The 25,569-nt window shown below is 40.2% G+C and overlaps 1 protein-coding gene across 1 annotated transcript in view; it reads right to left on the bottom strand.

Annotated features, from left to right (window-relative positions):
* The window catches only part of LOC126284161 (uncharacterized), a 440,490-nt gene that overhangs the window by 83,706 nt on the left and 331,215 nt on the right, over nt 1-25,569 (bottom strand). The window contains exons 9-10 of the mRNA XM_049982884.1: nt 18,009-18,134; nt 599-835 (exon numbers count right to left, since the gene is read on the bottom strand). Coding sequence (XP_049838841.1) covers nt 599-835; nt 18,009-18,134 — 363 coding nt within the window. The remainder of the gene's footprint in view (nt 1-598; nt 836-18,008; nt 18,135-25,569) is intronic.

Raw genomic sequence — 25,569 nt, 5'->3', positions numbered from 1 at the left:
ATGTCGGGTACCTGACTAACATGAAATGACACCACAACTTTCCTCATATTAGTGCCTTCACACCCACACACGTCCTTTGCATGATTCAAGAATCCCTTGTTTTTATATTTACTTTACATGTTGTCACCTCTGAATCTTATTTCATTTTATAAACCAGAAACTAGTCAATAAATCTTGTCACACTGCCTCTTCAGAATATTTCAAGACTTTTTTTTAGATTAGCAACACTGATTAATGGCAACATTGATTCTTCTTCTTCTTTCTCTGCTAATGGTGTTCCATAGTTCTGGTGTCTTGCCGATTTTCTATTGAAGCACTTTATTTGTGAAACTTGTCGTCATTGGAAATATTTCCACCTCAAATGTCTAGATCAAAATTTCTGAGGCTGTCTCAGGGTCATACTTTCACTGTCTTACACAGATCTATTATAGACAAGTTGACATTTACCATCAAATACATTGTAGATTTCTCACAGAGTATGAATGGAAAGGTTTTGAAGAAGTTAGGTTGACACAGTAAAATAATGGTCTAACTTTAATGAGTCAACAAGAATGGTGTAAACCTTAAAAATCCAACAAAACTTCAAATATCCACTAACCGCAAGATAGTGCTGCTGCATCCATCGTCCGAGGTCACTCGCTAACACGTCAGTGATACAGTCCAGAAGCATAAAAATACGTTGAAAGCGTTTAGATTTTGGAAGGTCCACATATTTTTGTTTCTTTGATTTTGAGTTTGGAGCGAAAATTTGCTCCGTTTCTGGTGTGTCACTCAATTCATCTTCAAGCAGATCTAATAAAGTAGCCACCATACCGCCAGGATGTAGCACATCATCCTAAAATATGACAACATTCATTAATCAGTCATTTTAATGAATAGAGGAGCCTTAAAGAAATAAAATTATAACAGCATACTAATCACACATTCATCTCTGTTTCTGAAAGTAAATACTATTCGTCACTACAAAACACACACACACACACAAACACACACACACAAACAAACACACACACACACACACACACACACACACACACACACACACACACACACACACACACACACACACACAACCTCTCTGGCTAGTTGAAGATGAGTACCAATGATACCCTCCCGGCACTCTCTCGGTCTTTGCAGCAGCAATGTAAGTGAACTATACTTTTATCTGACTACTACTAGTACATTAAAAAATTAGAAAAGGCACACTAAAGTACAAAACACTAATTTTTTTTCAGAATGAGATTTTCACTCTGCAGCGGAGTGTGCACTGATATGAAACTTCCTGGCAGAATATAACTGTGTGGCCATCCGAGACTCGAACTTGAGACCTCTGCCTTTCACGGGCAAATGCTCTACCACCTGAACTACCGAAGTTTGGAAGGTAGGAGACGAGATACTGGCAGAAGTAAAGCTGTGAGGACCGGGTGTGAGTCGTGCTTCGGTAGCTCAGATGGTAGAGCACTTGCCAGTGAAAGGCAAAGGTCCCGAGTTTGAGTCTCGGTCGGGCACACAGTTTTAATCTGCCAGGAAGTTTCATATCAGCACACACTCCACTGCAGAGTGAAAATCTCATTCTGGAAACATTCCCCAGGCTGTGGCTAAGCAATGTCTCCGCAATATCCTTTCTTTCAGGAGTCCTAGTTCTGCAAGGTTCGCAGGTGAGCTTCTGTAAAGTTTGGAAGATAGGAGACAAGATACTGGCAGAAGTAAAGCTGTGAGGACCGGGCGTGAGTCGTGCTTTGGTAGCTCAGATGGTAGAGCACATGCCCTTGAAAGGCAAAGGTCCCGAGTTCGAGCCTCGGTCGGGTACACAGTTTTAATCTGCCAGGATGTCTCTCTAATTTTTTTTAAAAAGTATATCATGCAAACAGCCTCTCAGTTTGCCTCTGTAAGAATTTCTGAACTGACAGAGGTGAACAAGAAAAGTTATCCTCTTGGAGCGTTCTACGACTTTGCCAATGCCTACAATCATGTGGTACATATAATTCTACTGGCAAAAGTGAAATGCTATGTTGTTAATGGCATCCCTTTTGCACAGACTGCCTTTCTTTGAGAAGTGGAAGTACACGGAACATTCATAATTGGGCTTGTAGCTGGTTCATAGCAAACTTGGCTACTACCTGGTCTGTGTATGATCAGCTATGGTTCAGTTTATATACTAATCAGTATACTTCTTTCTCAGTGGCGGCTGGTGCTCATTTTCATTGATGTGGCTCACAATAAAGTCAATTTTGTATCAGAACTGCTCTTAATTGTTTGTTATATAACCTTCATTTATGTCTTCCTACTTTAAAAAATACTAGAAAAACAATAAATGTTGTAATTATAAATTTATAAATATAGGCTTAATCCAAGAAACACTTAGCTAATAATAAAGTACATACAGAAGTGATCTCAAATATGTGTGTGTGTGTGTGTGTGTGTGTGTGTGTGTGTGTGTGTGTGTGTGTGTGTGTGTGTGTGTGTGTGCGCGCGCGCGTGTGTAATACTGTAGATGATCGACTGGTCGATGTGTGCCTAACTGTTTCATTTCTAGCTTCTCTTCCATATTTAATAAATTATAAAGAGCATGTTTAACCATTTGTTTTAAAATCTATATAAGAATATTAAAGTTTTAACAACACTGCTCCCGAATACGGAATACTGCTTAGAGATGGGCCCATTTGGTGTCTGCAACATTTCCCATTGATTGATGCCAATAGGGGGAGGGGGGGGGGGGGGGCAGGGGGTTGGAATGTAGGACCGAATGTGCATCACTTTGGTTATATGTCAACAGTGCACGTAATTCATACAGCTGTTGCCTACATAGCTATCTCATTTTAACAATGGAGTTTTTGCTGGTGCTTCGCTACAGCATTGTTGGCTCTCAAAAGTTGGCTACCGGATGTTAAAGCCGATTTCAGCCAATTGAGAACTGGAGAGGAACTGTTAAAGTTACGCTGCTTCAAAATATTTGATAGAATGATAATTGAAATGGGAAACAGATCTGACATATAACATTTCATCTCACTTTTATCTCTTACCAGAAAAGCATTCAATGAGAGCTCTGTATCTTATTTTGAGGCGTATACAGCAGATTATAGAGCCAAATACAAAAGAAACATCGACACACCAGAGCTAATTAACAAAATAGCTGCTTTCAAATTCCAGTAGAAAGAGCTGATGAAGAGCACTAAAACAGATTGCCATTTGGATACATTGAATTTTTTGTGTTTTATGTATGGTTTATGAGTGCTTATGCAAACATTGAAATAACTCTGAGGATATTTGTGACAATTACAATGTACTTTCAGCAAACTAAAGATGATTAAAAAAAACTACTTATAGTCAAGTGTAGGTGAAGTGGACAGTCAAACTCAGCTACCTTGTTGCTGTAATATCACACAGCTGCTAAATTTGACTTCAACAACATTATCAATGAGTTTGCTGAACTCAAAGCGAGGAAATAGAAAATAAAATTATAATAAAACACAATTCTTGGAAAGGAATGTGCAAAAATTAATTATAGTCCTTTTTTCTTCATATCTTATTAATGATTTCCGGTTAATAATTCAATAGGTGCAAATAAAATCTGCTATTTATTATACATCATGATAAAATTCATTATAGATTTTGTTTTACTTTCTTTTAAAGTCTGGACAAGCATTTTTCGTATATACAGCTCATTTAAATAACATTCTTCAATAACACTTGACTTTTATTGAACTTACTTTACAGATAACAAAATATCTTATGTTTGTGAAAAAAACTTGCAGAAAGATGATTCTTCTGGGATGGGGTGAACAGCTTTGGCAGTGACTCTGTCTATGTGCCCTAGCCACCTGGCCCCAAACATAGTGTAAGCGAGCAGAGAGGAGAACAATGAGGGAGAGGGACAGCAAATTTCACTGGAGAGTGGGGAAAGGGGGCTAGGCACGAGCTGGTCCATCCATGGGAACTGCCTGAGATGGCCCTATACAACGCTACGGAGAAGGGCGAAACGGTAAAAGGGGAGACTGCCTGGTCATGTCACTGTGACTGTAGTTTAATGAGCAGGGTTTGTGGAGGGGTATGAACCAACTGACACTGGTCCCTGGCACCGGTCGAATGGTCCAGCTACCAACAGCTCAGGGTAACATCGTGTCACTGTAACAGAACAGTGGAAACTGGGAGTGGTTACCTCTGCTCTGTGTCAATCATTCAACATCAAAGACATGTCATACTCAGTCAGTCACTGAAAAAATGCACCAAATAAAGCTGTATCACAAAATTTCTGGTGGGGCCGGGCCCCTGTGGCCCTTCAGAACGAGTCACACCTGTTCTTTTTGTACATCCTTTTTAAAGTCCTGTAAGGTTGTCTATATAGTTTAAGAACAGGAGCAGAACTAGTACACAACTTTACTGGAGTCAACATTTTGTTTTATTTTTATAAGTTCCCTCTAAATCCTGTAGTGCTGTTTTTCAATCTACTTTCGATCACCCATAAAGTTAATGTTAAATATGTAACCAATCTGTGTGAGGAAGAGACACAGAATTGATGTTTTAATTTGTAATGTGGCGCATGTGCAAATGCTTGTGTGCACACCCGAAAGCTACCAAACAGGGTATGTTGTAGTGGAGCTTTTTGTAGCACGGCATTCTGAGTAGGAGCATACAGAGCTACTGTTCCCCAGTCACTAATTCAAGCATTGTCACTAAAAAGGTTTAATTCAGCTTGTAAAAATTGTTTTAATGGCAGTTATTGTGTGTATTTGTGTTTTTTGTAATGGCCTATTCTTATTAACAGCATGTGACTCTATAGTTTTGCTTCTTGCTCTGAAAAACGGGCACAGAAACGCTTGTAATATTAAGAATGGCCGGCATGGATGATGCAAGTCAAGTGTGAGGAAGTCAAGTGTTTGCTTGGATATTCTACTTCAAAAGAGGTGAAATATCAACTGATGCCAATTCTTGCTCTGGTCATCTTTCCCCAGCCCAAACAAAAGGAAAGGTAGGAAAAAATTCACCTTATCATTCTGATAGATCAACAGACCATTGAAGAAGTCTAGAGGAATTTGAAATCAGTTCAGTAACAGTTGATCTGGAGGTGAAAAGGGTGGCTGCTGCCAAATGTGCACCTTGAATTTTGAACAACAATGTCTAAAAGAAAAAAAAGTCGATTTTCATTAAGAAGATATTTTTTATTTAACTGTTTCCAATCTTGTTGGCGATCATCATCAGACCATTACATGTCTCAGACATGTAAATAACATTTTCCTTAAAGAAAATCAGGAACAAAAACAAACATTTGATAACAGCGTGTACAACATGCCTCCAGCATGACCACAGAATGAACCATTGCGGCTAGTCATATGATGATAACATATAAAGAAACTAAAAATAATCAATTTGGGTAAATCACAAAAGAAAATATACAGTATAGCAGGTTAAAATACATCAAAATTAGTTACTATAAACATTAGTTGTAGTTGTAAAAAATACAATTAATAATCAAACAATGGAAAGTCCATCTTGGAATATCAACAATATTGTCAAAAGTATAGACTTCAACTCACTGTGAAGATCACACATCGAGTTGCAGACAGTCACAATGAAAAGACTGTTACACCTCTGGTCAATCTAGCCAGACTGCACCTGTGTCGCATTGAATGGGGCAGCAATTTGGAATAGGGAGGGTGGCGAGGGGGAACAGGTAACAGGATACAGCTCGGGAGATGGTAGTCAGAGCTGCTTGGCAGAAAATGCTGGGGCTAGACTGTGGCTGACAAGGCTGCCATGTGCAATGTGAGGAGGCTGTGGGGAAGGGAGGGGTGTGGGGAAATGGAGTGGACGAGGATACGAGAGGAGCAGAGGAGGAAGAACCATCAACGGTGGAATTGGCAGAGAGCGACACACAATGACGGTAAGGGCAAGTGACTGGGATGAGGTGACATGACAAAGGGGGCATAAACTGTTGGATGGGGGGGTGTGGGGACACTAGGTTACTGTAGGTTGATGCTGGGATGATTTTGGAAGTGGAGAACGTTTTGCAAAGATAACTCCAAAGTGAGCAGTTCTGAAAAGCTTGTGTTGGAGGGGAGGAGCCAAATGGCGTGGCTTGTGAAGCAGCCACTGAAATCAAACACGTTTCTTTCAGCTGCATTTTGTGCCACACGCTGATCCATTTGGCTCTTTGCCACAATTTGATAGTGGCCACCGGTCCTAGTGGACTGCTGGTTGGTATTCATACTAATATAAAAAGCTGTGTAACAAGTGCAGCGGAGCTGGTATATGACATGGCTGCTTTCACAGGTGGATCAGACACTGATAATTAAAATACATACATAACCAATGAACATCAGTTATAAGAACTGCAACTGTCACTATGGGCAATATGTGAAAGTAACAAAGTTCTTGAATCTTGATTGACTCAAAGATGAATGCATATGGCGCCATCAGTAGTCATGAAGACGGGTGGCATGGAGTGTATCGATAAAGCAAGCCTGTTGCAAGGCAGATGAGAAGCAAGAGATGTCCGGTGATAGATGTTGTCAGTCACTATAGATATGAACAATGATGAGCCAAAGATGTACCAGCAAAGGACCCCTTAGTCACCATGTAGACAAGAACGTTGATTAGCTGAACAGTGTCTGTTACTTTCGAAGCGGTCAGCCTATAACTCTACAATAATAGAGTATCAACATAACTTTAGCATTTACTAGCAATAATAATCTACATAACAGGTTCAAAAACACAGATGGTAGTAAAGATGGCAAATATTTGAATTCTTTAAATGCATAGATAAAAAATCTAGTCACCAAGCGGTCGCAGAACACACAAATAGCGGACAGTTGTAATTGGCAAGCTTTTGCAGCCAGTGGCTCCTCCTTCAGGCAGAAGGGTTGAAGGTGAAGGAATAGGGGTGAAGGGAAAGGACTGAATAGGTCTAGTAGAAGGGGTATATTTCGGGAAACTCACCAAGAACCGCAGGTTGTTGTTGTTGTTGTTGTCTTCAGTCCTGAGACTGGTTTGATGCAGCTCTCCATGCTACTCTATCCTGTGCAAGCTGCTTCATCTCCCAGTACCTACTGCAACCTACATCCTTCTGAATCTGCTTAGTGTACTCATCTCTCGGTCTCCCTCTACGATTTTTACCCTCCACGCTGCCCTCCAATGCTAAATTTGTGATCCCTTGATGCCTCAAAACATGTCCTACCAACCGATCCCTTCTTCTAGTCAAGTTGTGCCACAAACTTCTCTTCTCCCCAATCCTATTCAATACCTCCTCATTAGTTACGTGATCTATCCACCTTATCTTCAGTATTCTTCTGTAGCACCACATTTCGAAAGCTTCTATTCTCTTCTTGTCCAAACTAGTTATCGTCCATGTTTCACTTCCATACATGGCTACACTCCAAACAAATACTTTCAGAAACGACTTCCTGATACATAAATCTATATTCGATGTTAACAAATTTCTCTTCTTCAGAAACGCTTTCCTTGCCATTGCCAGTCTACATTTTATATCCTCTCTACTTCGACCATCATCAGTTATTTTACTTCCTAAATAGCAAAACTCCTTTACTACTTTAAGTGTCTCATTTCCTAATCTAATTCCCTCAGCATCACCCGATTTAATTTGACTACATTCCATTATCCTCGTTTTGCTTTTGTTAATGTTCATCTTATATCCTCCTTTCAAGACACTGTCCATTCCGTTCAACTGCTCTTCCAAGTCCTTTGCCGTCTCTGACAGAATTACAATGTCATCGGCGAACCTCAATGTTTTTACTTCGTCTCCATGAATTTTAATACCTACTCCAAATTTTTCTTTTGTTTCCTTTACTGCTTGCTCAATATACAGATTGAATAACATCGGGGAGAGGCTACAACCCTGTCTCACTCCTTTCCCAACCACTGCTTCCCTTTCATGCCCCTCGACTCTTATTACTGCCATCTGGTTTCTGTACAAATTGTAAATAGCCTTTCGCTCCCTGTATTTTACCCCTGCCACCTTTAGAATTTGAAAAAGAGTATTCCAGTCAACATTGTCAAAAGCTTTCTCTAAGTCTACAAATGCTAGAAACGTAGGTTTGCCTTTTCTTAATCTTTCTTCTAAGATAAGTCGTAAGGTCAGTATTGCCTCACGTGTTCCAACATTTCTACGGAATCCAAACTGATCTTCCCCGAGGTCTGCATCTACCAGTTTTTCCATTCGTCTGTAAAGAATTCGCGTTAGTATTTTGCAGCCGTGGCTTATTAAACTGATAGTTCGGTAATTTTCACATCTGTCAGCACCTGCTTTCTTTGGGATTGGAATTATTATATTCTTCTTGAAGTCTGAGGGTATTTCGCCTGTCTCATACATCTTGCTCACCAGCTGGTAGAGTTTTGTCATTACTGGCTCTCCCAAGGCCGTCAGTAGTTCTAATGGAATGTTGTCTACTCCGGGGGCCCTGTTTCGACTGAGGTCTTTCAGTGCTCTGTCAAACTCTTCACGCAGTATCGTATCTCCCATTTCGTCTTCATCTACATCCTCTTCTATTTCCATAATATTGTCCTCAAGTACATCGCCCTTGTATAAACCTTCTATATACTCCTTCCACCTTTCTGCCTTCCCTTCTTTGCTTAGAACTGGGCTGCCATCTGAGCTCTTGATATTCATACACGTGGTTCTCTTCTCTCCAAAGGTCTCCTTAATTTTCCTGTAGGCAGTATCTATCTTACCCCTAGTGAGATAAGCTTCTACATCCTTACATTTGTCCTCTAGCCATCCCTGTTTAGCCATTTTGCACTTCCTGTCGATCTCATTTTTGAGACGTTTGTATTCCTTTTTGCCTGCTTCATTTACTGCATTTTTATATTTTCTCCTTTCATCAATTAAATTCAATATTTCTTCTGTTACCCAAGGATTTCTAGCAGCCCTCGTCTTTGTACCTACTTTATCCTCTGCTGCCTTCACTACTACATCCCTCAGAGCTACCCATTCTTCTTCTACTGTATTTCTTTCCCCTATTCCTGTCAATTGTTCCCTTATGCTATCTCTGAAACTCTGTACAACCTCTGGTTCTTTCAGTTTATCCAGGTCCCATCTCCTTAATTTCCCACATTTTTGCAGTTTCTTCAGTTTTAATCTACAGGTCATAACCAATAGATTGTGGTCAGAGTCCACATCTGCCCCTGGAAATGTCTTACAACTTAAAACCTGGTTCCTAAATCTCTGTCTTACCATTATATAATCTATCTGATACCTTTTAGTATCTCCAGGGTTCTTCCACGTATACAACCTTCTTTCGTGATTCTTAAACCAAGTGTTAGCTATGATTAAGTTGTGCTCTGTGCAAAATTCTACTAGGCGGCTTCCTCTTTCATTTCTTAGCCCCAATCCATATTCACCTACTATGTTTCCTTCTCTCCCTTTTCCTACACTCGAATTCCAGTCACCCATTACTATTAAATTTTCGTCTCCCTTCACTATCTGAATAATTTCTTTTATTTCATCGTACATTTCTTCAATTTCTTCATCATCTGCAGAGCTAGTTGGCATATAAACTTGTACTACTGTAGTAGGTGTGGGCTTCGTATCTATCTTGGCCACAATAATGCGTTCACTATGCTGTTTGTAGTAGCTTACCCGCATTCCTATTTTCCTATTCATTATTAAACCTACTCCTGCATTACCCCTATTTGATTTTGTGTTTATAACCCTGTAGTCACCTGACCAGAAGTCTTGTTCCTCCTGCCACCGAACTTCACTAATTCCCACTATATCTAACTTTAACCTATCCATTTCCCTTTTTAAATTTTCTAACCTACCTGCCCGATTAAGGGATCTGACATTCCACGCTCCGATCCGTAGAACGCCAGTTTTCTTTCTCCTGATAACGGCATCCTCCTGAGTAGTCCCCGCCCGGAGATCCGAATGGGGGACTATTTTACCTCCGGAATATTTTACCCAAGAGGATGCCATCATCATTTAATCATACAGTAAAGCTGCATGTCCTCGGGAAAAATTACGGCTGTAGTTTCCCCTTGCTTTCAGCCGTTCGCAGTACCAGCACAGCAAAGCCGTTTTGGTTAATGTTGCAAGGCCAGATCAGTCAATCATCCAGACTGTTGCCCCTGCAACTACTGAAAAGGCTGCTGCCCCTCTTCAGGAACCACACGTTTGTCTGGCCTCTCAACAGATACCCCTCCGTTGTGGTTGCACCTACGGTACGGCCATCTGTATCGCTGAGGCACGCAAGCCTCCCCACCAACGGCAAGGTCCATGGTTCATGGGGGGAGGTTAGCGGAGGTTAGCGGAGACTTATTGTACGGCACGAGAAGGAAAGACTGATTGCTGGGGACTGCATCGGATGAAATTTGAAAACCTGAGAGCTTACAGGTGGAAAAAGGGTAATATGCAGAAATAGATTACAGCTTAAACATCACATACAAGTTGTTGTTGTTGTTGTTGTCTTCAGTCCTGAGACTGGTTTGATGCAGCTCTCCATGCTACTCTATCCTGTGCAAGCTGCTTCATCTCCTAGTATTTACTGCAACCTACATCCTTCTGCATCTGCTTAGTGTATTCATCTCTTGGTCTCCCTCTACGATTTTTACCCTCCACACTGCCCTCCAGTACTAAATTGGTGATCCCTTGATGCCTCAGAACATGTCCTACCAACCGATCCGTTCTTCTAGTCAAGTTGTGCCACAAACTCCTCTTCTTCCCAATCCTGTTCAATACCTCCTCATTAATTTATTCTGTAGCACCACATTTCAAAGGCTTCTATTCTCTTCTTGTCCAAACTATTTATCATCCATGTTTCACTTCCATACATGGCTACACTCCATACAAATACATTTAGAAACGACTTCCTCACACTTAAATCTATACTCGATGTTAACAAATTTCTCTTCTTCAGAAACGCTTTCCTTGCCATTGCCAGTCTACATTTTATATCTTCAGTACTTCGACCATCATCAATTATTTTGCTCCCCAAATAGCTACTACTTTAAGTGTCTCATTTCCTAATCTAATTCCCTCAGCATCACCCGACTTGATTCGACTACATTCCATTATCCTCGTTTTGCTTTTGTTGATGATCATCTTATATCCTTTTTTCAAGACACTGTCCATTCCGAACAATTGTTCTTCCAAGTCCTTTGCTGTCTCTGACAGAATTACAATGTCATCGGCGAACCTCAAAGTTTTTATTTCTTCTCCATGGATTTTAATACCTACTCCAAATTTTTCTTTTGTTTCCTTCACTGCTTGCTCAATATACAGATTGAATGACATCAGGGAGAGGCTACAACCCTGTCTCACTCCCTTCCCACCCGCTGCTTCCCTTTCATGCCCCTTGATGCTTGTAGCTGCCATCTGGTTTTTGTACATATTGTAAATAGCTTTTCGCTCCCTGTATTTTACCCCTGCCACCTTCACGATTTGAAAGAGCGTATTCCAGTCAACATTTTCAAAAGCTTTCTCTAAGTCTACAAATGCTAGAACGTAGGTTTGTCTTTCCATAATCTAGCTTCTAAGATAAGTCGTAGGGTCAGTATTGCCTCAGGTGTTCCAATATTTCTACGGAATCCAAACTGATCTTCCCCGAGGTCGGCTTCTAACAGTTTTTCCATTCGTCTGTAGAGAATATGCATTAGCATTTTGCATCTGTGATTTATTAATCTGATTGTTCAATAATTTTCACATCTGTCAGTACCTGGTTTCTTTGGGATTGGAATTATTACATTCTTCTTGAAGTCTGAGGGTATTTCGCCTGTCTCATACATCTTCTCACCAGATGGTAGAGTTTTGTCAGGACTGGCTCTCCCAAGGCGGTCAGTAGCTCTAATGGAACGTTGTCTACTCCGGGGGCCTTGTTTCTACTCAGGTCTTTCAGTGCTCTGTCAAACTCTTCACGCAGTATCTTATCTCATATTCACCTACATTCTCTTCCATTTGTATAATATTGTCCTCAAGAACATCACCCTTGTATAGATCCTCTATGTACTCTTTCCACCTTTTTGCTTTCCCTTCTTTGCTTAGAACTGGGTTTCCATCAAAGCTCTTGATATTCATGCAAGTGGTTCTCTTTTCTCCAAAGGTCTCTTTAATTTTCCTGTATGCAGTATCTATCTTACCCCTCATGAGACAAGCCGCTACATCCTTACATTTGTCCTCTAGCCATCCCTGCTTAGCCATTTTGCACTTCCTGTCAATCTCATTTTTGAGATGTTTGTATTCCTTTTTGCCTGCCTCATTTACTGCATTTTTATATTTTCTCCTTTCATCAATTAAATTCAATATTTCTTCCGGTACACGAGGATTTCTAGTAGCCCTCGTCTTGTTACCTACTGGTCCTCTGCTGCCTTCACTACTACATCTCTCAAAGCTACCCATTCTTCTTCTACTGTATTTCTTTCCCCCATTCCCATCATTTGTTTCCTTATGCTCTCCCTGAAACTCTGTACAACCTCTGGCTTATTCAGTTTATCCACATCCCACTCCTTAAATTCCCACCTTTTCGTAGTTTCTTCAGTTTTAATCTACAGTTCATAACCAATAGATTGTGATCAGAGTCCACATCTGCCCCTGGAAATGTCTTACAATGTAAAACCTGGTTCCTAAATCTCTGTCTTAACATTATGTAATCTATCTGAAACCTGTCAGTATCTCCAGGCTTCTTCCATGTATACAACCTTCTTTTATGATTCTTGAACCAAGTGTTACCTATGATTAAGTTGTGCTCTGTGCAAAATTCTATCAGGCGGCTTCCTCATTCATTTCTTAGCCCGAATCCATATTCACCTACTATGTTTCCTTCTCTCCCTTTTCCTGCTACCGAATTCCAGTAACCCATGACTATTAAATTTTCGTCAGCCTTCACTACCTGAATAATTTCTTTTCTTTCATCATCCATTTCTTCAATTTCTTCATCATCTGCAGAGCTAGTTGGCATATAAACTTGTACTACTGTAGTAGGCGTGGGCTTCGTGTCTACCTTGGCCACAATAATGCGTTCACTATGCTGTTTGTAGCAGCTTACCCGCATTCCTATTTTTTTTATTCGTTATTAAACCTACTCCTGCAATACCCCTATTTGATGTTGTGTTTATAACCCTGTAGTCACCTGACCAGGAATCATGTTCCTCCTGCCAGCGAACTTCACTAATTCCTACTATATCTAACTTTAACCTATCCATTTCCCTTTTTAAATTTTCTAACCTACCTGCTCGATTAAGGGATCTGACATTCCATGTTCCGATCCGTAGAATGCCAGTTTTCTTTCTCCTGATAACGACGCCCTCCCCGCCCCGAGATCCGAATGGGGGACTATTTTACCTCCGGAATTTTTTACCCAAGAGGATGCCATCATCTTTTAACCATACAGTAAAGCTGCGTGCCCTCGGGAAAAATTACGGCCGTAGTTTCCCCCTTGCTTTCAGCTGTTTGCAGTACCAGCACAGAAAGGCCGTTTTGATTAGTGTTACAAGGCCACATCAGTCAATCATCCGGACTGTTGCCCCTGAAACTACTGAAAAGGCTGTTGCCCCTCTTCAGGAACCACACGTTTGTCTGGCCGCTCAACCGGTACCCCTCCGTTGTGGTTGCACCTACGGTACGGCTATCTGTATCGCTGAGGCACGCAAGCCTCCCCACCAGCGGCAAGGTCCATGGTTCTTGAGGGGGACACACACAAGTTAATAAGAGTCAAAAGCTAAGTGCATTTCACATTACAGAGGTGGGCTGTGAAAAACAGTCTGGAAAGACAATGAAAGGTGTTGGAAACTAAAACTGAGTGAAGCAAACAATAGCTACAGTGAAGAAATGATGAGACAGAAGAAATTAACGTAAACTAAGACCAAACCCTTTAGATCACATAACATCAACAGACATGAAGAAAGTAAATTGGAAAAACAAAACACTACATGGCAAGCACCCGTGTCATCTAACACAGCAACACATCGGTCAAGACGCATCCAACTCATGGCTAAGAAAAGGAAATACGAGGGTCGGTCAAAAAGTAATGCCTCCCATTTTTTTTCTACTTAAAAAAATTAAGTTAAGTGAAAAATTTGAATTTGACGCCATTCCTCAAACCTTCTTCTGCAATCCACTGCAGTAGTAACTTTCTGTGTCAACAGGTGGCAGCACAGCAGAAGTTTGTAAGATGGCCGACATCGATGTTCGTTTGAGACAGCGTTGTGTGATTGAATTCTTGAATGCAGAAGGTGAAACGCCCATACGCATTCATGAAAGACTGAAGAAGGTGTATGGTGTTGTGACAGTGGATGTCAGCACTGTTAGACGATGGGTTCGTCGTTGTAAGGAAGCTGAAGGGCAAACACCGTTGACTGACGAAAAGCGGAGCGGCAGGCCGGTGAGTGCAGTGACTCCACAAAACATTCAGCAAGTTGATGACATCATTCGTGGTGACCGTTGGGTGACTGCAGATGAAGAAGCTCATCGTGGGATTCATTTTGAAGATGAGGAGGCCGTCAAAACATCCGTGCGTCAATGGCTTAGGAAGCAGAGCTGTGATTTTTACCGTGCTGGGATACATGCCCTTGTTCAAAGATGGACCAAAACTGTAGAGATGGGCGGAGATTACATTGAAAAATGACAAAATGATCCTCAATGTTGTGGTTTTCAACCTATGTAATTGCATTTAAATTTCCTGACAATGAAACGTAGAAAAAAAAATAGGAGGCATTACTTTTTGACTGACCCTCGTATATACAGTGAGACAGAAGGATTCATGATTGCAATCAGATTTTACAGCAAGCATATTATTAAAGATCCCAATACCACAACAGATAAATGCAGACTTTGCAAACAACAAATAGAAACAGTAGATCACATCACAAGCAGATGTACAATACTAGCAAATACAGAATACCCCAGAAGACAAGACAATGTAGCAAAAATAGTACATCAACAACTTGCCATACAACATAAACTAATAGAAAAACACGTTCCCACATACAAGTATGCACCACAAAATGTACTGGAGAATGATGAATACAAATTATACTGGAACAGATCCATTATAACAGATAAAACAACACCACATAACAAGCCTGACATCATACTCACCAATAAGAAGAAGAAATTAACACAACTGAACGAAATATCCATACCCAATACAACAAATACACAGAAGAAAACAGGAGAAAAAAATTGAAAAATAAATCCAACTGGCTGAGGAAGTCAAGGACATGTGGCATCAGGATAAAGTTGACATTATACCAATTATACTATCAGCTACTGGAGTCATACCACACAATATCCACCAGTACATCAATGCAATGCACCTACATCCAAACGTATATATACAACTACAGAAACCTGTAATTATTGATACGTGTTCAATTGCCTGAAAGTTCCCAAATGCAATGTAACATATACCGTACAGTTAAAAGGAAGCCACGCTTGATCAAGGTCCACGTCATTTTCCATTTTTAACCAGGCATATCGTATGAGAAAGGAAAGAAATAATAATAATAATAATGATTATTATTATTATTATAAATAAATAAATAAACAAAGGATGGAAAAGACAGAAAAATGGAAGAACCATAAGGAAAAATGTTGGAAAAAATTAGAATTATTCTGGTCCTGAATGTGTTAATCAGCTACTTCGACAGGGCCATGGCTTCTTAAAATCATGCCCTGAAATGAGATCCATTCTGTCTGAAATTTTGCGCACCACTCCTAGAATAGCTTTCTGTCACCCTCCCAATCTCTGCAATATTCTCGTCAGACCCAATGCTCTTTTTACACCCATCTGCCTACCCTATGGCTCCTACCCCTGTGACTGTCCCCATGGGGAAACTTGCTCTATGCACCCTCCTACCACCACCTGTAACAGCCATGTTATGGATAAAGATATCGAGAAAAGTTTCAAGGATGTTTCAGATCGGGTTCTTAGGAGTTTATCATGAAAATTTCAGCCATTTGCTTGATGTAGCAGTCTTTGAATCCGCGGCTCCATTTTGGTATGAAAAAAATATTAATTAGAAAACTTTTTTTGGGGGGGGGGGGGGGGGGTTCTGACGAACCGCCCATGAACTAATTGTGCTTCCATAAGCCTCTTAAGGCCCACTGTACACCACATCAAATACAAACAACCAATTTCCTATTTCCTCCACTTGTCTAAAGAAAATCTGTGGTCAAGCACAAGGTGAAGATAGGAGCCTTCACCTATTTCACGAATAGTACTCCTATGCTATTCAGCATTCAGTGAAGTGACTCTTGACATATGTCAATGTTCTGCTCAGCTTATCTGCACACCATCTAAGGGTATATGTTGTTCTGTATGTTACCAGTAGAAAAATGTTCCTTATCGTACCACGAAAAGAAGACTATGCCACTTTTTAACCAATATCAACACGAACTGAAAAAGTGGAGTACCAGCTGCCACATTCCACCTTCCTCAGCACCTTTAAAAATGTTCCCAAAATTTTTGGCATGCAAATGTATTCAACACGTTTTTGGCATGTAGCTCATCACTCATACCCACAAGCAGAGGAAAGTGAACTAAAACAATCCTCCTGTTGGGTATACAAATGGACCCAGTCCAAGAGCTATCCAAAACACATGACCATACCTTCGTATCACCAAAATAATCTGAGGTATGTGCCCCAGAGTAATCACATGCTTGATATTTTCAAACATATTGGGTAGTGCATGCCGTCTCACGCATATGGAGTGTAACTTTTATTATACTTGTTATCACATATTCCTTAAGAGAGAATTAGGAACAAAAAGAAAAAGTTACTTACATTTCCAATAAAGTTATCAAAAATCATTAAACTAGAACATAGCTTGAAAGCATGCTGTGCTTTGGGAAAAAAAGTGTGTTCTAAAATTATCCCAATTTTTCCACAAAGTCATCACAGTTGGCAAATTGTGGTGTTGCAGTTACAATCTGAACAAAGCAACAATCAAACCACAGGCAGATTTCAAGTTTCTCACACTGCAAAAAAGCTTGTTGAGTGAAGTCTAACATCAAAACAATGCTGATTAATTTTTAAGATGTGAGGAGAGTTGTCCATTCAGTTTTTGTTCACAGGGTCAGTCATTTAACCAGACTTCCTACGTGGATTTTTCGAAAACACTGCAAAATAATTTGTGGTGAAAGTAGCCCGGTTAGTGGCAGTTGGACGAATGATTTTGCATATCAATACAGCCCCACCTCACAAACTTTGTCTTGCCATTTTTTGACCAAAAATGGAAAGATCTCTGTGTCTCATTCCTCCTCTTACATAATCCCCCCCCACATTGATTCCCCGAATAAAGAGACACAAGAAAAAAATGTTTCACTGACATTGCTGAGGTGAAATGGACGGGAGTGGGGCGGATGGGGGTGGAAGCACCTGGAGACGCTGTAGCCCATCATAGAAGATGAATTTAAAAGAAAAATTTTAATAATGAAATAAAACATTAAAGAAGTGTACTTGAGGCAGTAGCAGATACTTTAAAGGGGACAGGAGGTCTTTTGTTTAAAACATTGAATAAAGAAATGTAAAGAAAGTTCAGTGCATAGATACACATGACAAAAGTATTCACTACCGTTTGAGCTCTGGATCTTTTTCTAGCAAAATTACATGCTTTCTGTTGCATGAATAAGTCAATTTTTCCCTTTCACTTATTTTACATTCAGTTCCATCCAGGAATTTCCATTACTGTCATAAGAAAGTTCAAATTCTTTCGGGTACCTCCTCGTATGTGCACAATCTGACATTCAATACAGTTAATGTAGGCTTTGGAAATTCTTTTTGAGATCAACTGTCTTTAGAGTTAGCCAGCAATTATACCTTCCTGCAGCAACTGTCCAATTAGTGGACTGGAAAAGTTTTCACAGAAATATTCATCAGATTTGAAAATGACATACAAGTTTCAAATTTGTAACTTTAAAGTGCTCCCAATAACAGCAATAATGCCATGTCTCAATTTTGAATGTGATACAGTCCTTTAATTCGCAGATTTAAAACTTTAGTCCATACATTTATTGCACCTAAAATAGAGCAACTCACACGCAGAGAAATTTATTACTTACCTCTGGTTTACTGGCTAAAACCTTTTTATAGTACACATTGAAGTGGAGAGAACACGGTGGATATTTCCTAAATAATCTGTCAATGGAGCAGTGAGTACGAGTCAACACGTCATCATCATGTGCATCCTGTAAATATAATAAAGAAAAACACATTCAAAGACAAAAGCTATGGAGTGATACAGTAAACACAATAACTTATGTACTTTTACCAGAACAAAGTACAAAAAGTAAATGCTGTAAAAGCTTATCAGTAATCCTTGATCTGGTTATATTTGCAGTGCCTCTTATTGTCAGGCAGCATGTTTTACTTACCATCTACTTTTTATTCAGTAACTCCACCACTTGCAGTTCAGGGTTAATTTTCTGACTAGCAGCTGGCAAAAATGTGAGAAACCAGAGGATTATGCCCGAGGGTTTTGTTATGCTCAAAGAAAAGAAGTTTCAGCAGCAGCCAGGATTATGTTTAAAGATATCTCAGGCAGGAGGCAGTTTAGCAAATATACAGAGGACTCTAGCAGTGATCAGGAAGCCTTGGTGGGTAATAAATGTCAGGAAGAAGAAAATCGTGTGCAGTAGCCAAGGGTGAAGTATAGGCCACCATTCACAGGAAATACTACGGTCAGAGTACCACGTCACTAGTAATTTTAAACCTACTGCGGGGCAGAATCAAGTGACAGAGGTCTTAGGGCATTTGTACAAGGATTTAACATGCCAGTATGAAAATCCAGGATGGAATAATGATGATATTGTAAAATGCGTGGATTGCTACTCACCATATAGCAGAGATGCCAAGTCACAGATAGGCACAACAAAAAGATTGTCAAACAAGTACGCTTTTTGGCCAAAAGGCCTTCTTCCAAATTAGACAACATACATACATAAACTCACAAAAACACAACTCTCTCTCTCTCTCTCTCTCTCTCTCTCTCTCTCTCTCTCTCTCTCTCTCTCTCTCTCTCTCACACACACACACATACACACACACACACACACACACACACACACACACACACTTTTCATAGTATTGTTACGAGTTAGTATGAGGTAGTAATAGTGGGTGTCGAGGGAAATTGTTTATACAGAGACTGGGTATATAATTATATGTGGTGATGAGATAGTTTAATAGAGTTGGGCACCAACAGGTAATCTGCTACGATGTTAAGAGCATACGATGGGCCACGCCTTAATAGTACTTTCACTCAGGGCTCAGTATGCTGATGATGGTTGACTCTGTGCATGTTATGCTGGTACCAGCTAGGATTGTTGACAGGTGGGGCGTCAGTAGACATGGCCTACAATCTGAACAGGACTGGGAAGGGGAGGTTGGTTGGCCTGGTTACTGAAATAGTGGACGAGTCTCAGGCTACTGGTAGAAAGGATTTTAGATTACACTCACAAGGAGATGGCACGACCGTGGTGTCAGGGATTTGTTGGAAATTTTGTGTGGTGAAAGAGGACCCCAACACCTCTAGTGGTTAAGACATTAGGACGCATTTCTCGGAAAATCCCAAGAAAAATCAATCCAAAGTTTCTTAGGAGTTTTACATGTATAAAATCTTAGTCCATTGCTCAGCTGCCGTCTGGCCTAGATGGTTAGGGCTCAGACTCTTACTCAAGAGGTCACGGGTTCGATTCCTCCTCTGGCACTTTTTTTTGTTCTGTTTCATTTTATTTTGTTATTCCACCAATTATTCAAAAAGTTTCTCAAACCTACATTATTTTTAAAACATTATTTTAGCTCAAGAACATATAGCTTTTTATTCACTGAAAAATATTTGTGCTCTTTGTTCTATTTTGTTTTATGGGGTTTCAAGGTTTAAAGGGGTCCCCCTGGGATTACTGCGGTCATCTGCGCATAGGACTGTGCCCTAGCCTTGAGAAGTAAATGGCAGTTAGTTTTTCAGTTTTGTCGTGAACAGACATGCCTGTTTCAAATTTCAACATGTTATTCCTATCCGAGGTTACACATGTCGACTGAAGAAGTTGCTGGCTCATCTGGAATAGGAGAAGAAATTCCTGAAGAATCCATTCCTAGTGATCTATCAAAATTACAATTGAAGGACGCAGTGCTGTAATATGAAAAGATGTTGACGGAAAATAATTTAATTGCACTGACATCTTCGGAAGAAATCTCTCGCGATGCTATGTTATTGGCTGGAGAACTTCATAACAATATACTGGAACTTTTGGGTGAAAAAAACATTCGTAACTGAAGAGGAATTAATTCACACTCATGAGGATTGCCAAGAATGTGAGGAGAACAACAAAAAGTTCGAAGTCCCACGAAGTGATTAGTCTCCAGACAAATATAAACAGTCACCGAAAAGATTTAAAAGTGACATGATTCCCATTGCCTACAAAGTCAAAGTCGTGAATATCGCTAAGGGGGACCCCATATGGTCCTTGGCGACATTGCAAAAAAAGAAAAAGGATGCTGCCAATTGAAGAGAAAAGAATATCTTTCACAATAGGAGAAAGATATTAGAAGTGATGGTATGCAAATGGATAAATTTGAGGCGATAGATTCGTGGACCTACGATTGTTTTGTGGAAGCAAGACAGAAATATCAGCATGTCACGACATGAAATTTACAGCAATGGGCATTGGCAGCGTCTGCACAATTCATCGATTTCAAATTCAAGGCCTCTGATCGATGGGTCACGGCATTTAAACAGAAGCACCGAATTTCACAACGCTAGATCACGAAACTGATTTCGAAAAACCAGCAGCGTCAATGGAGGACATCCAGACCTCTGCAGAGACCTTTTGTCGGCAGACGTACCGTTTAATCCCTCAATACCATGAGGATTATGTGATAAATACTGACCAAACAGGTAAATACATGTTTTCTGCGTACAAATTGATTTTACCGATTTAAAATATATCAATTCAAATTTAATTATAGAAAAAGATATTCACATACACATTCGAATATTGTTTAATATTAAAAACACTATTGTTTCAGGACGCCAATATCAATCTGTTTAGTTTTTGTGAAGAAGTCGGATTTGAATAAAGTGACGCATTCGTAAACCGCACAATATTCGATAACATTATCCGGAAAACTACTCCCACATGTCTTCATATGCTTACAAGAAGCGACCGGTCATATCAGACCTCGTCTTAACAAATTAACAGATGGCTATGCCAATACTTATACGAATGTCACGGTAGCATCATCAAAGTTCAGAAAATTAACAACAGTTTTATACATGGATTTTCTCCAGAAATGTTTAAAATCTTACGCCGGGGAGGATAAATATCTACTTCTGATACTTCCTGGCAGATTAAAACTGTGTGCCGAACCGAGACTTGAACTCGGGATCTTTGCCTTTTGCAGACAAGTGCTCTACCAACTGAGCTACCCCCAAGCACGATTCACACACTATCCTCACAGGCTGTGGCTACGCCATGTCTCTGCAGTATCCTTTCTTTCAGGAGTGCTAGCTCTGCAAGGTTTGAAGGAGCGCTTCTGTTAAGTTTGGAAGGTAGGAGACGAGGTACTGGCAGAAGTGAGGACGGGTCGTGAGTTGTGCTTGGGTAGAGGAGTGCTAGCTCTGCAAGGTTTGCAGGAGAGCTTCTGTTAAGTTTGGAAGGTAGGAGACGAGGTACTGGCAGAAGTAAAGCTGTGAGGACAGGTCGTGAGTTGTGCTTGGGTAGCTCAGTTGGTAGAGCACTTGCCCGCGAAAGGCAAAGGTCCTGAGTTCGAGTCTCGGTCCAGCACACAGTTTTAATCTGCCACAAAGTTTCATATCAGCACACACTCCACTGCAAAGTGAAAATCTCATTCTGGAAATATTTAATTCTCATTGACTCTTGGGGAGGTCAAACGAATCCGAGATATATGATGCAATTTTTCAAGATAACGAAAATATGCCAATGTGGTCTGTAAAAGTCATATCTCCAAAATGCACTTCTTGGTGCAACCTTGCAAAATTGCAGCGCATTGTTACTGGAGAATCATGAAATTAATTCCCAGGAAATTCATTCTATAATTCACCATCAATCATCGTCTCCAATACTCCGAAACATGATTCAATATGCCTGGTTTGTCTCCAAATTATCAGAAACTCAAAACATTTATGATAATGTTATTGGGGCATGTTTTTGTACAGATTTATTGCAAATGCCCTGTGATTGTACGAAATCCACTTTTATATGTAGCGCAAGATGTCTCAAAAATGATTGCTTTGTTTGTTTTTACGATAATTACCACTGTGGTTATTGTTTATAATTATTATATGTATAAAAATTGAATGTTTCCCAATCGACTTGGTGGAATAACAAAGTAAAATGAAACAGAAGGAAAAAAAAACTGCTGGAGGAGAAATCGAATGTGAGACCTCTGGCGAAAAAGTCCGAGCCATAACCATCTAGGCCAGACGGCGGCTCGGCAATGGACTAACATTTTACATTCATAAGGCTCCTAAGAAATTTTGGATCGATTTTTCTTGGGATTTTCCGAGTAGTGCATCCTAATATTTTAACTACGTGAGGTGTTAGGGGACCTCTTTCACCACACAAAATTTCGGACATATCCCAGACCCCATGGTCGTGCTGTCTCCTTGTCAAACAACAGGTCCTCCTGCTTAAAAAATGTCAGCTCTCAAAAGACAAGATTCCATCACAGCAAAAAGTTCACTTATTAAATGCCAAAATCAAAAAGAAGTCACATGTGTAGCTTATCACTGGAATTAACACAAATCTTAACAGTTCTCCAACAAAACAATGTCAATTAAGAATAAAACAAAGAAATTTGAACTTGGTCTTTATACTGTACAGTAATTTTCATTGCAGAGTGTTGGGCCAACAGATATTAGGGTTTATACAAAAAAGTTTCAATCTCTAAGAACCTGATAATCTCATGTGGAAACAAACACTAATATCATGGACAAAACCAATAGCAATCTCAAGTATTTTCAAAATTTCGGCTTATGAATACAAATTTGCATTTCGCAGAACGTGAGTGCACGGTCTGAAAGATGAAAAGAGCATCCATGGCATAGAGGGCATTAAGAACTGATACTGCCTATAAATAAAGGTGTGAGGGAAACAACAGTTCATGATTTCATTAAAAGTTCAAGCAGCAAGTACACATAATAGCAAAACTCCCATATCCCCTGAAGAAGATGGACAGGTCAATTGTCGAAATATTATGCATAAACAAAAACAAGGCAGAGCATCTGGAAGCATACCATTAATATCACAGTTGGTCAATTGCACAACAATGGTAACAAAATCCTCGGCGTTAGTAATCAATCGTGTAGTTACAAATGTATGAAAGAAATACTACAGAGTGGTCCAAAAGTCCGGAAACAGCCTTATAAAATCCAAATGGAGTAGCAAACAAAGAAACAAGAGTCCTTACACATGAGGAACGGGAAGGGCGAAACTTTATAGGCTATGCCACCAACATGGCGGCCATCTTGAAAGCCGCCATCTTGGATTCAACTCCAAAATTTCAAATGGGAATGTGGTCATGTGACATATCAAACAGATAGAGAATTTCACCAGAAAAAACAATGCCTTTGTTATTTTAAACATAGCTTTATTCATTCTCGGGTTATAGCCAATTACTTTCGGCAGCAGTGGGACGCTCGGCAGCGTGACTATTACGCACTGAGAAGTCATAAAATGGAGCCTGAAACGGTGCAAAGTGACTATCCCATGCCTAAATGTTACATGTGTTTAACTGTTAGGTATCATTTACTCATGCTAACATTTTAATCGTTGTTTCCTTATTTACAGGTTACAAAATATCCTTAACACATGAAGAACTCATTGAAATTATCTTGATATCAGGAGAAAGAAGCACACGGGTCATTGCTAAGGATTTCAACAGTCGTCATCCAACCAGACAGCCCATCACTCACAGCGCATTTGCCAAGCTTTTGGCCAAATTCCGAGCAACAGGTTCAGTCGCAGATAAACCTAAGGCTGGAAGACCAAAACCCGCCACCGATGAAGCAACAACAGTGAGCGTGTTGGCATCATTTAGTGAGAGTCCGCAACGGAGTACTCGTCACCTGTTACAAGAATGTGGGGTTAGCCGTACCTCCATAATGCGAAGCACAAATGGCACCCGTACAGAATTCATCTGCTCCAACAGCTGAACGAGGATGACCCAGACCGTCGGGTACAGTTTTCAGAACGGGTGACAGGGCAGCTGCAGATAAACCCATGTTTCCCCTATCAGGTGCTCTTCAGTGATGAAGCACAATCGCAGATACTGGTCCGACAGAAATCGGCACTGGATTGATGCTTCCAAAACGGTCGACTCATAAAAAGTGATGGTCTGGTATGGTGTTTGGGGTACCAAAGTTGTTGGACATTTTTTATTGATCGTACGTTAACTGCCAACAGTTATCTGAGGTTACTGGATGAAGAAGTGTTTCCCTCGTTGTTAACTGAGGGAGGGACATTTCCGGAATTCTTCCAGCATGATGGAGCCCTACCACATTATGGGCACAATGTGCGAGCATACCTGGATGTGCAGTTCCATCAAAAGTGGATTGGTCGTAGGAGTGGCCACCACGTTCACCAATTTGACTCCTTTGGATTTTTATCTTTGGGCTCATGTCATGCACTGGTTTGTTCTGTGAAAATAAGGGATTTGCATCATCTAAAGCAGCGTGTTGTTGATGGGTGTGGTCAAATTCAGTCAGATGTGTTGGTCAAATTTCATCAGGACTGGGTTCGGAGGATAGCATTAACAATTCAACATAATGGACAACATATCGAGCCCTTCCTATGACTGTTAGTGGTCTCTCGGCACAGTGTAACATCGTCGTAATGTCTTTTCAGCACATAACGCACATGCTGCCAAGCGTCCCACCGCTGCCACATGTAACTGGCTATAACCCGAGAATGAATAAAGCTATGTTTAAAATAACAATGGCATTGTTTTTCTGATGAAATTCTCTATCTGTTTGATATGTCACACGACCACATTCCCATTTGAAATTTTGGAGTTGAATCCAAGATGGCGGCTTTCAAGACGGCCACCATGTTGGTGGCATAGCCTATACAGTTTCCCCCTTCCTGTTCCTCGTGTGTAGGGACTCCGTGTTTTTTTTTTTTTTTTTTAAGGTGTTTCCGGACTTTTGGACCACCCTGTATCTTGACAAGTAAATGATATTTGACTCTCTGATCATTTCTGCCAGTTAATAAAAGTGAAAGCTGTGTTGGATAAGCTGATCTGATTGCAGACTTAATAAAAACATCTTTCAAAATGTAGTAATCACAATTTTTGCAGGGTATTTTTATACCAAAGCTGGGATGAAGTGTGCACAGAAATAATGTAGACGCAGAACTTTTCCAAGTTTTCTACAATATTTAAAATAAAATTTGAGCAGTTATTTCCAAGAGTATCCACATCAACAGCAATGCCCAATTAAAGAAAATTGATAGCACATATCCAAAAGTCCCCCCAGCTCATGAAATATCTTTGTCCCACAAGGAAAATTCACAATGAGCCAGAGTTCATAAACTCCTATCAAAATTACAAGAAGATTTACAGAAAGGTTTTGTTTGCGTCAAAAATATCATCAAATGACAAAAA

Source organism: Schistocerca gregaria, chromosome 8, assembly GCF_023897955.1.
Source record: "Schistocerca gregaria isolate iqSchGreg1 chromosome 8, iqSchGreg1.2, whole genome shotgun sequence".
NCBI lineage: Eukaryota > Metazoa > Arthropoda > Insecta > Orthoptera > Acrididae > Schistocerca > Schistocerca gregaria.
Note: the sequence above shows the minus strand (reverse complement) of the source record. Positions and strands in the feature narration are given on the sequence as shown.